At 41.3% G+C, this 14,790-nt stretch overlaps 1 protein-coding gene across 1 annotated transcript in view; it reads left to right on the top strand.

Moving 5' to 3' along the window:
- fam155a (family with sequence similarity 155 member A) overlaps positions 1-14,464 on the top strand; it is a 70,047-nt gene extending 55,583 nt beyond the window's left edge. Inside the window, exons 2-3 of the mRNA XM_021608979.2 lie at positions 8,578-8,749; positions 10,401-14,464. Of these exons, the coding sequence (XP_021464654.2) occupies positions 8,578-8,749; positions 10,401-10,729 (501 nt within the window). The 3' untranslated portion in view covers positions 10,730-14,464. The remainder of the gene's footprint in view (positions 1-8,577; positions 8,750-10,400) is intronic.
- Positions 14,465-14,790: the final 326 nt, after the last annotated feature.

The raw sequence follows: 14,790 nt of genomic DNA, 5'->3' as shown, positions 1-14,790 counted from the left end.
TTGAAATAGTTCCCACATATGACGGCTGCTTTTCCTTCACTTTGCGGTCTAACTCATCCCAAACCATCTCAATTTGGTTGAGGTCAGGTGATTGTGGAGGCCAGGTCATCTGATGCAGCACTCCATCACTCTCCTTCTTGGTCAAATAGCCCTTACACACACTGGAGGTGTGTTTGGGTCATTGTCCTGTTGAAAAACAAATGATAGTCCCACTAAGCCCAAACCAGATGGGATGGTTTATCGCTGCAGAATGCTGTGTTAGCCATGCTGGTTACGTGTGCCTTGAATTCTAAATAAATCACTGACAGTGTCACCATCACCACCACACCTCCTCCTCCATGCTTCACGGTAAGAACTACGTAGAGATCATCCGCTCACCTACTCTTTGTCTCACAAAGACACAGTGATTGGCAAATTTGGACTCATCAGACCAAAGGACAGATTTCCGCCGGTCTAATGTCCATTGCTTGTGTTTCTTGGCACAAGCAAGTCTCTTCTAATTATTGGTGTTCTTTAGTAGTGGTTTCTTCACAGTAATTCGACCATGAAGGCCTGATTCATGCAGTCTCCTCTGAACAATTGATGTTGAGATGTGTCTGTTACTTGAACTCGGTGAAGCATTTATTTGAGCTACAATTAACTGAGGCTGGGTCTTCCTTTCCTGTGGCGGTCCTCATGAGAGCCAGTTTCCTGATAGGGCTTGATGGTTTTTACCCCCCTTACTTTGTCACAACATAACCTATTGGCTCAAACGCATTAAGAAGGAAATACATTTTACAATGAACTTTTAACAAGGCACACCTGTTAATTGAAGTGCATTCCTCACTAATTTGCTTGAGAGAATGCCAAGAGCGTGCAAAGCTGTCATCAAGGCAAATGGTGGCTACTTTGAAGAATCTCAAATATATAGATATATATTTAGATTGGTTTAACACTTTTCTGGTTACTACATGATTCCAAATGTAATATTTCACAGTTTTGATGTCTTAACTATTATTCTATATTGTAGAAAATAGTAAAATGAGTAGGTGTGTCCAAACTTTTGACTGGTACTGTAATATAAATATACACTGCTCAAAAAAATAAAGGGAACACTTAAACAACACAATGTAACTCCAAGTCAATCACACTTCTGTGAAATCAAACTGTCCACTTAGGAAGCAACACTGATTGACAATAAATTTCACATGCTGTTGTGCAAATGGAATAGACAACAGGTGGAAATTATAGGCAATTAGCAAGACACCCCCAATAAAGGTATGGTTCTGCAGGTGGTGACCACAGACCACCTCTCAGTTCCTATGCTTCCTGGCTAATGTTTTGGTCACTTTTGAATGTTGGCGGTGCTTTCACTCTAGTGGTAGCATGAGACGGAGTCTACAACCCACACAAGTGGCTCAGGTAGTGCAGCTCATCCAGGATGACACATCAATGCGAGCTGTGGCAAGAAGGTTTGCTGTGTCTGTCAGCGTAGTGTCCAGAGCATGGAGGCGCTACCAGGAGACAGGTCAGTAATAAACGTAACGAACAATTAAACACACAGATATGGGGGGGGAACAGAGGATAATATACACATAGAGTGATGAGGGGCTGTAAACCAGGTGTGCGGGAAAACAAGATAAAACAAATGGAAAATGGAGCGGCGATGGCTAGAAGACCGGTGACGTCGACCGCAGAGCGCCGCCCGAACAAGGAGAGGAGCCGACTTCGGCGCTAGTCGTGACAGTTGGGTACAATTAAAGGCCACTCTGAAATGTGCAGTTTTGTCATACAACACAATGCCACAGATGTCTGAAGTTTTGAGGTAATGTACAATTGTCATAGTGACTGCAGGAATGTCCACCAGAGCTGTTGCCAGATAACTGAATGTTAATTTCTCTACTTGTTTTAGAGAATTTGGCAGTATGTCCCAACCGGCCTCATAACCCGCACATCATGTGTGACCACGCCAGCCCAGGACCTCCAAATCTGGCTTCTTCAACTGCAGGATCATCTGAGACCAGCCACCCAGACAGCTGATGAAACTTTGGATTTGCACAAACAAAGAATTTCTGCACAAGAACCCATCATAAACCGTCTTAGGGAAGGTCTTCTGTGTGCTCGTTGTCCTCACTGGGGTCTTGACCCGACTGCAATTCGGCGTCGTAAGCCACTTTTGTGGGCAAATTGTCACCTTCGATGGCCACTGGCACGCTGGAGAAGTGTGCTCTTCATGGATGAATCACGGTATTAACTACCGGGCGAGCTGTTTGCTGATGTCAACGTCATGAACAGAGTGCCCATGGTGGTTGTGGGGTTATGGTATAGGCAGGCATAAGCTTTGGACAATGAACACAATTGCATTTTATTGATGGCAATTTGAATACACATAGATACCATGACGAGATCCTGAGGCCCATTCTCGTGCCATTCCTCCGCCACCATCACCTCAAGTTTCAGTATGATAATGCACGGCCCCATGTAGCAAGGATCTGTACACAATTCCTAGAAACTGAAAATGTCCCACGTGCTTCAATGCCTGCACTCTCACCATATATGTCACCCATTGAGCATGTCCGAGATGCTCTGGATCTACATGTACAACAGCATGTTCCAGTTCCCGTTAATATCCAGCAACTTCACATAGTCATTGACGAGCAGTGGGACAACATTCCACAGACCACAATCAACAGCCTCTATGCAAAGGAGATGTGTTGCACTGCATGAGGCAATTGGTGGTCACTCCAGTTAATGACTGGTTTTCTGATCCACTCCCCTACCTTTTTGTAAAAGGAGTTTACCACATCTGGCTTCATTAATAAGTGCATCGACAACAATGTCCCCACAGTGACCGTACATACATATCCCAACCAGAAGCCATGGATTACAGGAAACATCTGCACTGAGCTAAAGGCTAGAGCTGTCGCTTTCAAGAAGCAGGACACAAAATTCCGACATTTATAAGAAATCCCGCTACAACCTCTGACGAGCCATCAACCAGGCAAAGCCTCAATACAGGACTAAGATCGAATCCTACTATACTGGCTCTGACTCTTGTTGGATGTGGCAGGGCTTGCAAACAATCACAGATTACAAAGGAAAACCCAACCACGATCTGCCCAGATGAGCTAGATGCCTTCTAAGCTCGCTTCGATGCAAGCAACACTAAACCATGCATGAGAGCACCAGGTGTTCTGGACAACTGTGCAATCACGCTCTCTGTAGCCTATGTGAGTAAGACCTTTAAACAGGCTAACATTCACAAGGCCGCAGAGCCAGACGGATTAACAGGCCATTTTGGTTTACCAAAAAGCTGCGTGGTCTATCTGCATTGACCCTTTCTGCACTAACTTTTTTCCTGTTGCCTAGTCACTTTATTCCTAGTTATATACAGTATCTACCTCAATTAACACGTTCCCCTGCACATTGACTCAGTACTGGTATCCCATGTATATAGCCAAGTTATAACTAATTATTGTGTATTTATTATTACTTTTATTACTATGTGTTATTACTTGTCTATTATCTATCTATTTTCTTTCTCTCTGCATTGTCTACACCTGTTGTTACAAAGCATGTGATGAATACAATTGATTCCATCTTCTCTATTGGTCAGGTACTTGCATCCAGCAAAACAGACCGGATCCAAAGGGCAGCTCACCATACTCAGAAGGCACATACTATTGCTCTGAGTTTGAGGCCAGCAAGGTTTCCATCTGGCAGTTGCTTCGAATTGCTGCAAGGATGTTTCTTGCAAACTCTTTACTGGGCAATGGTGTAGGGACTGGACAATAGAGGTTTGGCACAATCCACTCACAAGTCCTCCGGATCTTGTTGGCAGGTGCAATGTCTTTCTTTGGTGGCTGAACGTTCAATATTTGAACTGTATTAAGAGGTTTTGACTGCAGACCTGACATATGTGTGGGAATGTGCCATGTTTGAGGCAAGGATGATTTGCTCTCTGTTGGTGGAAAAAGACGGGTAGCACATTTTAATGCAATGCGCCATGGTGTACAGTAAACCGATGGCATGGTTGCACTGTCCCTGGCCCGCTTTCCAGTTCTATTTAGTCTCCATGATGAATGGACTTTCAGGAGAGAACTCTACCTGGAAACAAAGTAAAAACAGAGTTGGGTTAGACAAGACAACCTAATATTTATTTTAATACACCATAAGGGACACACAAATAAGAACATATATGGATTGTCCATACAATTTTATAATGCATTAACTTAAGCTATAACAAAGCAGAAACCAAAAGCAGAACAATGCAAAAAAGGCTACTTACCTGAAATTGAAAACAACATGTTTGATTATTGAATAGATTTCAGGGTTTTCAGTAGTGATAGGTTTCAAAAAAATGTTTTTCATTGTAACTGGTAGGGCCAAAATGATTCAATTTGGGTCTACTAAATCTAATTGAAGATCCATAAACCATTTGCATTTCAGCAGCGTGTTTAGCAAGCAGATTTGAAATCATGTTGGAACTGAAACAGGCTGAATATAAAGTTTGTGGCGAAATCTGCACGGAGTGCACTGCCACTTTAAGAGCGCACTTTAAATACCGCTACAAGTTGGTGTCATTTCAGCGACATTTTGAGCATGGCAGAATGGCTATTGATTATTTAATATTGCATTTTTCTGGATTTAAATGAAAATGGGAATTGGGTAGGTTTTTACACACATGCAGTACCTTCTATACGTGGATTCCGTGGTTCATGGCATCCCAGCGCACGACTAGAATGCATACTACCACACTTTCTTAATTTGCAAGAAGAAATTGCCATACTCAATTGACACCCCCCACTTACCTAACTGACCAGCAAACTATCTGAATTATGTAAAGCTCATTCTTTCGCACCTGCCTGACTCACTCCTGACTGTAAAACCATTGGACGAGTAAAGATGACAAGCACAGCCACAACAACAACAGGGAACATTAACTACTTATCTACAATGGTTGTAAGTAGCAATAGCTGAAAGTATTCTGTAATATTGTCAATGAAGTTATGTTAAAATATCAACTTTACACCTTTTTCAACCTACAACGCTACGGTAGCTATAGAAAGCTAGCTAGCTACCGAGCTAGCAACAAACTGGATGCAAAAACACGTACATACAATCTTACCTTGTACATCGTTAATGTAACCCTCGATCCAGTTACTGTAACCTTTTAGTTGGACTGCCTTGGGCAGTCTGACATCTTCATCTGCCATTTATCAATATAAGTCGATGTTATAGCTGGCAACAGTTGTAAACTATGTGCACGTGACATTAAAACTTCAAACTTGAAAAACTAGAAGTCCATACAATTGTTGTTTTGACTTCCGGGGTTCCCTAGGATTTCCCACCTCGCTTTCGTTTCAAAATGGCGGCTGCGTGACTAAAGCGTATGGCTTTAAGCTATATTACCGTCATAATATAAGAATACATGGCATTTAGCAGACACTTTTATCCAAAGCGACTTATAGTCATGTGTGTATACATTTGACATATTGTTGGTCCCAGGAATCAAACCCACTATCCTGGCATTGCAAGCACCATGCTCCACCTAATGGGCTACAAAGGACCACCATCAAATGGCCACAATAATTGAATGACACACTCCTGTGAATCACCAATATTAGCTTTATGCTTTTTTCAAACACAAAATAATAAATAAATAAATGGACTACCTTAAAATGAAAAAAGCCACAATGGCGCTGCCCATGATGTCACAGATGCTAAAATGGCACTGATACTATTTCTATGAGGTCTACAGACAGTTTTGTGGGAGGCCTCGTCGAAGCTGAAGATGGTGCTGAAATGGACAATGCCGCTTTGCAGTCACTTGTGGAGGCTGATGTAACCTGATAGATGCTGTCCATGGTGCTGAAACAGTGATATCATTGGGAAAGCTGATGTATATTTATTCACAGTTTATACAGACATAGCTTTATCTAACCGTGTTCCTGAGGGTGTTTGTGAACAGATGAGGGTGTGTGAACAGATGAGTGAGTGAGTGTGTGTCTGTGTGTGTGCGAGAGTGCGTGGGTGGGTCCGTGCCTGTGTGCATGTGCTCAAAAACCCCTGTGTTTGGTAATGTAAAAGAGGGGTGTATGGTTTGCGTCCCAGATGGAGAATGAGTGATTATGTTTTCTTCTTTGGTAAAGTTGTGTTCAGGTTACTCCAGGGTGGCATTCAGCACTGCACAATGTCATGGAACGTTCAGTTAGAAATACATTATGAGAACTGACATGCCTCTCATACAGTATATGTAGGGTAAGGAATAATATCTGCTTTATTCTTGGCATTTATACCTGCAACATTTTGTGTTTTGCACACTCCTGAACATGACCAATATTATTGCGCCAGTTGTTAATCACTTGCTTTTTTCACTCTTTATTGATGCTCCTCTGATTGGAGCATGGCCATGCTGAAGCCATTGGAGAAAGTGACACTTAAATTCTGACCTTGGCTCTCAGCCAATAACATGGGCCGTTCGGGTCGATATCATCATTATCGCTGTTTAGCATGCTCTAAGACTAATTTACACTACAACTCTAGGAAGCTTTGCCAGCTCTGATCCCCTGACCTTTACTATTGTGTGGGCCTAGGTAGACTGATCCGTTGAACCACTAACTAAACAGTCTGATTACCAACAATGACGAGACAGCCCACAGGGAGGAGGTGAGGGCCCTGGCGGAGTGGTGCCAGGAAAATAACCTCTCCCTCAACGTCAACAAAGCAAAGGAGCTTATCTTGGACTTTACATACTGCTTTGCTAATTTAATATGTATATACTTTGTTCTACTGTATTTTAGTCAATGCCACTCCAACAATCCTCTTCCTAATAATTATATATTTCTTAATTCCATTATTTTTTAATTAGATTTTTTAAAATGTCAACTTTATTTAACTAGGCAAGTCAGTTAAGAACAAATTCTTATTTACAATGACGGCCTACCCCGGCCAAACCCAGACGACGCTGGGCCGGTCGTGCGATGCCATATGGGACTGCCATATGGGACTCCTAACCACGGCTTGATGTGATACTTTTAGATGTTTGTGTATTGCTGTGAATTGTTAGATACTACTGCACTGTTGGAACTAGGAACACAAGCATTTCGCTACACACACAATAACATGTGTATGTGATTTCATTTTTTTTGTTTTTAACAGTCAAAACCTGATAGGTAAATTATGCATTTTTGTGTGAAGGTAGTGTCGTCTACTGGGAGAAAGGGAGATTGCACTGGGGGATGGGGGCCATCGATTTGTTTAAGGGCAGAGTCAATTGTACAGTACATTGGCAGTAGCAGCACTATGAATGGTATTGTGTGGCTCAGTTGGTAGTGAATGGTACTTGTAACGCCAGGGTTGTGGGTTTGATTCCCACTGGGACTACAAATGTGAAAATGTATGTACTAAGGTAAATGTCATACGTTATGGGGCTTGGCTGGATATTAGAGAACCTTATCCTGAGGATGAATTAGGAGGAGACATTCCCTTCTGCTGGTTGTATATAGGTCATAGTAGCAAGAGTAGGAGTTTTCTTTTAACCTTTTTTTTTTAACTAGGCAAGTCAATTGAGAACACATTTGTATTTACAATGAAGGCCTAGGAAGAAAATAACAGATTTTTACTTTGTCAGCTCAGGGATTTGATCCAGCGAGCTTTCGGTTACTGGCCCATTGCACTAGGCTACCTGCTGCCTCAGGAGTGCTGAAGTACTGAACGCTTTATGAATACAGGCCCAGTTCAGGCCCAGGTGATTCCAAATACAATGTACTAAACAGTAATTAGTAGAGTCATTGAATTCAAAATCCTTTTCAAAATTCCAGAAACTTTCCAAAATTGTCCCAGTTTTCCAGAAGTCCCGGTTGGAGGATTGCCATAGGCTACTTCCTGTTTATTTCCTCCTAATACCAATCATCTTCCAAACAGGATTATGGGAAAGTTACTGGAATTTTGCAATTCTATACCTTCTGCTATTCTTTTCATATTGTTTTCATATACTCCTTTTAGGTATCAGGTAAGTATGAAAGTAGTATAAGTATAAAAGGCAGGACATAAGTACAAGTACTGTAGTATGAGAGGAAACTTGCCTCAGCTAGGGCACACTGCCACAAATCCTTATTCTCCTCGAGATACTTTAATTTAATCAAAGCATTCCTAATCACAACAAATATGATTTAGTCACATGTCATGGGTGGTTTACATTGACAAATGGTGATTGGCATCTGGTTGTATTTTATAGTCATGTATCTCTCACACATATCAACTTATAAGGCTGAATCACATCTAATGGGATTTTGCAAGATCTGTGAGAAATGGTTGAATCTCTGTTTCTGAATAATGCCTATAGTATTTTCTGGAAACATGTGTACTGAAAAATCTCTCATTTTGAAGATAGGATAAATGTTATTTACTAACATTCAGAGCCATACAGAAGACCACTGAGACCTTTGCTATTGAACAGACATAGCTTAGTCTTGATGTCAAAGTAATAGTTTGCTTATAAATGATGGCTAAAACTGAACTTCCCCTTTAAGTTGTTTGCATTTACATATGGGTTTCATTTGGTTTAACTAACATGCTCTATCTTCTACCTCTAAGGTTGCCTACAAACCGTGGCTGTGTGCACAGTATTTCCCCACCACACAGAGGCATTGTGGGAGGACAGTACCGTGTCTCCAGTACTGCTTGGAGGTTCAGCAGAGGTGTCCCTTCATACTGCCGGACAACGATGATCTCATCCATGGAGGAAGCCCCAGCTTCATATGTACAGGTGCGTGTGGTGGTGTGGACTGATCAATCAGTCAGTCAATCAATCAATCAAGTGTGATTTGTAGCCACAGCTTATACAGGTGGGCGTATATCCACTCTAGGGCTATGCTGTTTAGCTGAGATGCGCCATAGATCTAGGATAGATTGGATTGGGTAAATTCATTTAGCCATGTACTCAATTTAGGAATTTAGATGGAATTGTATGTTGGAGGAAATATGTAATAGTGCTCGTGCCCCTGATGATGCCTTGAATTATTACTTTTCAGTGGTATCGATAAAGTTGTATGGTTTTGAACTCTGGGAACATAGCCAATAATGAATTATAGTACTTGTCACTGGCGACATCTAGCTGCCACATAAGGCAGTGATAGTAAAATCAATGACACTTCCCTCTAAGTGTAAAGTGTATAGCTGAGATATCACTGTGATGGGGTACAGCTACAGGGTAGTATTTTAATACTCCACAAGGATCAAAGCAGAACCAAAATAACATGACCTACCTACCCTGTCCTGATTTGATCTCAGTGGGGTGCTCTGTCATTTCTTCCCCCAGCCCTCAAAGTTTCAAGTATTTCAATACCGTAATTAGAATAGCCTTTGATTTTTTTTTATTACTTGTGCATCAGCGATTAAATGGTAGGCTTTGCCTTTTGAGATCCCTGCATCTCTACAGTACCTGGTTCAAATCCAGGCTGCATCACATCCAGCTTTGATTGGGAGTCCCATAGGGTGGTACACAATTGGCCCAGTGTTGTCTGGGGTAGTCTGTCATTGTAAATAAGACTTTGTTCTTAACTGACTTGCCTGGTTAAACAACTAAAAAAAATATATCGATGAGTGATTACTGAGTGCCATAGGCAAGATGAAACAGATGGGATGAGTAATGCAAGATATATGAACATTATTAAAGTGAGTAGTGATCTATTTATTAAAGTGGCCAATGATTTCAGGTCTGTATCTTGGCAGCAGTCTCTCTGTGTTAATGACGGCTGTTTAACAGTCTGATGGCCTTGAGATAGAAGCTATTTTTCAGTCTCTCGGTCCCTGCTGTGATGCACCTGTACTGACCTCGCCTTCTGGATGGTAGCGGGGTGAACAGGCAGTGGCTTGGGTGGTTGTTGTCCTTGATGATCTTTTTGGCCTTCCAGTGACATCAGGTGCTGTAGGTGTTCTGGTGGGCAACGGTGTAGATTATATTTACCGTGCTGCAGTATGGGGTCGGTACAAAATGTGACTTTTTTTCATTTTGAGTTCAGTATAGGGTCATTATTGTTAGGTTATGATACAACATATGACTGATACTGATAGTTGAGTCGTATGAAGAATATGGTTTAATCGTGCTTACTGACTGGTATTTATGCTCTTATGCACATGGTAATATGTCTTTTTTTGGTGATACATTTCAACAAAACACTGCGTTAGCACACTGCAAGTAAGGCTGGAACTAGGCTGGGTCGTTTATTTAGCTTATTGTGGGTCATCTGAATGAATGAATACACTTTATTGGTATTGGGGAAATTGAGTTTGTCATCATCATCAGACACAGGCATGGATGATACAGACACACAGGGATGCATGAGAGGGATGCACAGTAACATTTGCATTTATGGCTTATATCAGTGTTTACCCACTACTCTCTTCATCCCCCACAGGGCTACAGGGGAGCCATGGGCAGCCCAACAGCCAGGCAGAGTGCTGCGACGTCCGGTGGGACTCTAAACCGGACAACCGCTCCCGTGGGACGCTGAAAAGGACTCCAACACCCTCCTGCCATCACCAACAGGGGGTGTCGACATCAGTCACCTCGGCCGCCACACCCACCAGACTGTGCAGCAGCAGCGGCCGGCTGAAGCTGTGCCTGCTGGTCTTTGTTCTCCTGCACACTGTAGTCACCATCACCACCGCATCCCACAATTCCACTGGGGTCGTCGGTGTGGCGGCCATTTTCCCCCTGGAGGAAAGCTCCTCCAGTGAGGAATAATGGATAAAAATTGCAAAAAAACGTCAGGGTTTTATCTGGGTGAGTGAGTTGAAAAACCGGTTCTGACCAGTTCTGGCTGCTGCGTCTCTGTTCAGAGAGAACCCTGGAAGGTCCCTGGTATGTGCTGTCAAAGCCTCATTGGGCCACAGGAAGTGAGAGCAATTTACCAGGAGCAAAGGATGCTGGTAATTGTAGTCATGTGGAGAGGCGACGACATGGGCGGAACCAACACACCTCAGACCAAAGGATCAATATCATATCACCGTGTCAATCTAAACCTGAGTTCACCTTTTCTGTCTCTTGTTTCATCAGAATGTACAATATCATTTTCTCTCTCCTCCTTGTTCAGTTGTTTGTGGAGTTTATTGGAATGTGAATTGGTTGTCTTAGAACATATAAAAGGCAGAGAATATTGAAAAAGGTATCACCAACCTGTGTATTTTTATCCACCCCTCTCATCACCAGTAACATTTAGCTTCTTTTGAGGTAACAGACAGTGGATATGCTAACAATATTCTTAACTCAAACACTCACAAACAGAAAGAGCAAACAGGTATAGATCCCCGCCTGTGCTGGTGGGTACATTGAAAATATCAGTCATAACAGGGTACTCTCATGGCAGTACATATAACTCTAATCCAGAGCCAGTGAAGAGCAGGTGTAGTATGCCTTTTTGCACTATTTTGCCGACCTGAACCGTATTGTGCTCGCTTGGATTATTTTCTTTACACGGTTGCATGGTTCCAGCAAATATGCTGAATGTGTAACCAGGCCAGTGCAGTACAGTACAGCTCTGCTCATCTTAGCTTGGCTCAATAGTGTGAATAGGGTAGCAGTGGAGGTCTTGTCACTTGGATTCAAAACTGTCCCACCAATTGGCTCCAGTGTACCTCAGAGTTCATATTATTTGAGCCAATAAGTTTCTCTCTCATTATACTGTGTCCATGTGTTTGTATGTGATGGGCCCAAAGGGGACGTCAGATCAACAAAGCTCAATTTACCTCAAATCAAGTCATCTGTTGGCTTAGATAGACTCTGTTTTTCTAAAGCAGTACGTCCTAGAACTGTACGTCTGACTTTTATATTTGACTCATATATTTCTCAATATAAGTCTCTGGTACGTCATACCAGTACATTACAGCCAGTTCTCTTCACACAGTGGGACAGGTGTCACAAGGGGAGACAGGAACACATCGAAACAAAATATATCTCTTACTGAGTCGTTTTTACATGTGAAAGTGCTAGTCGAGTAGCATTGAAAAGATCAACCATACCCAGACCTGGGTTCAAATAGTATTTGTTCTCTTTGAAATATTTTAGCTGCACTCAATTGAGCTTGCCTGGCGCAATGTACTCAATGGGATTGTCCCAAAAGTATAAATGAAAACCCTTCCCATGTGGCATCTCCAGACAAGCTCAATCAAATGCTCAAAAAATTTGACAGAAAACAGACACAATTTGAACCCAGGATGGATCACACATACCCTTTCCTCTTTGTCTCTATTTGACCTTATTATCATCGTGACCAAGATAATTACCTTGTATCTTTACACAGAGCTAAGGCCTTAGCTAGTAGGCATTTGTGTAAGGAGATTTCAAGGGCTGGCTCTACATACTGTATTTACTTCCGTTGGTGTGACTGCTGCTAACCGGTACTCATTGATATGGCATGTAGGGGAAGACATCTGATAGGCTCCTTATGCTTTCACCTTTGACCTTGACATCCCTGTCTTATCCTTTCCATTCAACTGAGTAGTGCATATTATGGCAACTTTGTTTTTTCTACGCGTACATATAATCAGTACTGCCGGAATAACTCTGAAGTCAACCGTACTCGGGTATGAATATATCAATCTGAGGATTAGGGTGAAGTTTCTTCAATACGCTGATCTTGGGTCAGTTTAGCATTTTACCCACTAATGGTTAGGTGTTAGAATTGGGGGAGGGAAACTGATCCTAGATCTTTATCTAGGGAAAACTTCACCCTGAAAGGCTATGTGCTTTAGCCTTTTCACATTATACTGTTTCCCCCTTAGGTTCTCGTAACAGTTGATTTTCTCACTGACACTCATCGAGGTGAGCTGTTCTTTGTAACCATCAATCAACAACATGACTATTGTTTCCCTCACATTTACTTTATTCCCCCAAAAGACAGGAGCGGATGTAACCGCCTCTCTGTAGAAATAACCTCCAACAAACTCCCCCAAACATTCATGATCTGAACTTTGTGGATCTATGCAGATGTCCTACCCCTGTCTGGCCCCATATATACAGCACTCAAGTTGCACAACTGATGTACAACACATTTGGCAGAATGGTTGTGATACAACATATGTTTTTGAGATTCAACAGAGAGTTTGTCTGCACAATGGTTGTGTAATAATCTTTCTGAAGGAAAAAAAACGATGGTGAATGACATGTTATGCCATATGCATTGTACTTCAGTTGAACAACTGGAGTGTTAACTGGTGTAAATATGTCCTAGAGAAGTGAGATATTCAAGATTTTTCTGTTTTTCTTTTTAGGGAAAGCTTCTTGTGTTTGTTTTTGGTTGCATTTTCTGTTAATGGTCTCACTTCAAACAAACTACAACCTTTAAAGGCTTTATAAGCATCTGCAATATGTAGTGCTTATGAAGACTTTATGCATGCTTTATAAAGCCTTTTAATGTTGTACTTCGTTTGAAGTTGGACCTTGTTTAAGAACTGTCTACAGCATTGTATGTCAGATCAGTAGGAGAGAGGATTGGGAAAAGGTGTGATAGGTGTGTGCAAAGAAAATAATGAAGAAAAAGGTGGGAATTATGATGAAAAAATAAATAAATAAAAAATAAAAAATGAACACAGATACCTTATTTATCTTACTATTGTCATATTATCATAAGATAGATGCTTTAGTTTGCAATTATCTTTTCTTTTTCTACAGAAGAGTTTGATGAAATAATTTATAATGCGTCTCGAAAGTCATCTTTTTTGAACGTAAGAGAAATGCAGAAACATTTATTAAAATTTTGTTCAAAATAAAATAAAAATGATGTTAAATATGATTGTTGTCTGCTTTCTTTTGGATTGTATTTTATTTTGTACCACTGACCACGGTTACCTGACTGTAGGCCTATAGCCAGAACAATTGAATGTGGCCAACCTTCTGTGGTAAGTGGGCAATCTGGGCTTCAAACAATAGCAAAAAAGCAGTACTTTTTTGGTGAACAAGTAAACTTGCAGGGCAAGTTTTACTCTGCATCTGCACCAGGTGCAACATTTTGCAGCTTTTTTTCAGAAAGGCATAAAACCTAAACAATTCAGCTAAAACATGAAACAGTCTAAATCCATTTATACTTTATATGCTTTATTCTTTCTCTTTATTTGACCTCTTTGATTCGGTCTTCATTGTTTAATCCCCTTTTGATTAAAAAAAAGGCATCAGTCCAGTGTAAAACTTTAATAAATCTGGACCTCAGAGTGTTGACGTGTTTGAGTGGTATGGCTTAAGCAACCGATTAGATGAAAGTCGAGGAGTGAAGTCGGGGAGGTGCATCTGCCACAGCCGAAATTCAGAAACTCATGTGGTTTTCCAACTGCAAGGCTCAGATCAACATGGCAAAGGTTTTTATAATGTTGAAAAAAAGTCAACCAGTCACAAACTGAAATAATATGTGTGTACATTATACAGTGAATACATAAAGTATTCAGACCCCTTGACTTTTTCCACATTTTCTTATGGTACAGCCTTGTTCAAAAGTCCCCCCCCCCCCCCCCCCCATCAATCTACACGCAATGCCCCGTAATGACAAAGCAAAAGTTATTTAAAAAAAAAAACATTTTTGCAAACGTAAAAAAAAAATAAAAAGAAATATTACATTTACATAAGTATTCAGACCCTTTACTCAGTACTTTGCTGAATCAAATCAAATCACATTTTATTGGTCACATACACATGGTTATCAGATGTTATTGCGAGTGTAGCGAAATGCTGGTGCTTCCAGTTGCGCTTCTAGTTCCAACAGTGCAGCAATATCGAACAAGTCATCTAACAAGAACGTTGCTGAAGTGCCTTTGGCG

This window comes from Oncorhynchus mykiss, chromosome 7, assembly GCF_013265735.2.
Source record: "Oncorhynchus mykiss isolate Arlee chromosome 7, USDA_OmykA_1.1, whole genome shotgun sequence".
Taxonomy (NCBI): Eukaryota; Metazoa; Chordata; class Actinopteri; order Salmoniformes; family Salmonidae; genus Oncorhynchus; species Oncorhynchus mykiss.
The sequence above is the reverse complement of the archived record's forward strand: the minus strand, read 5'-3'. Positions and strand labels throughout refer to the sequence as shown.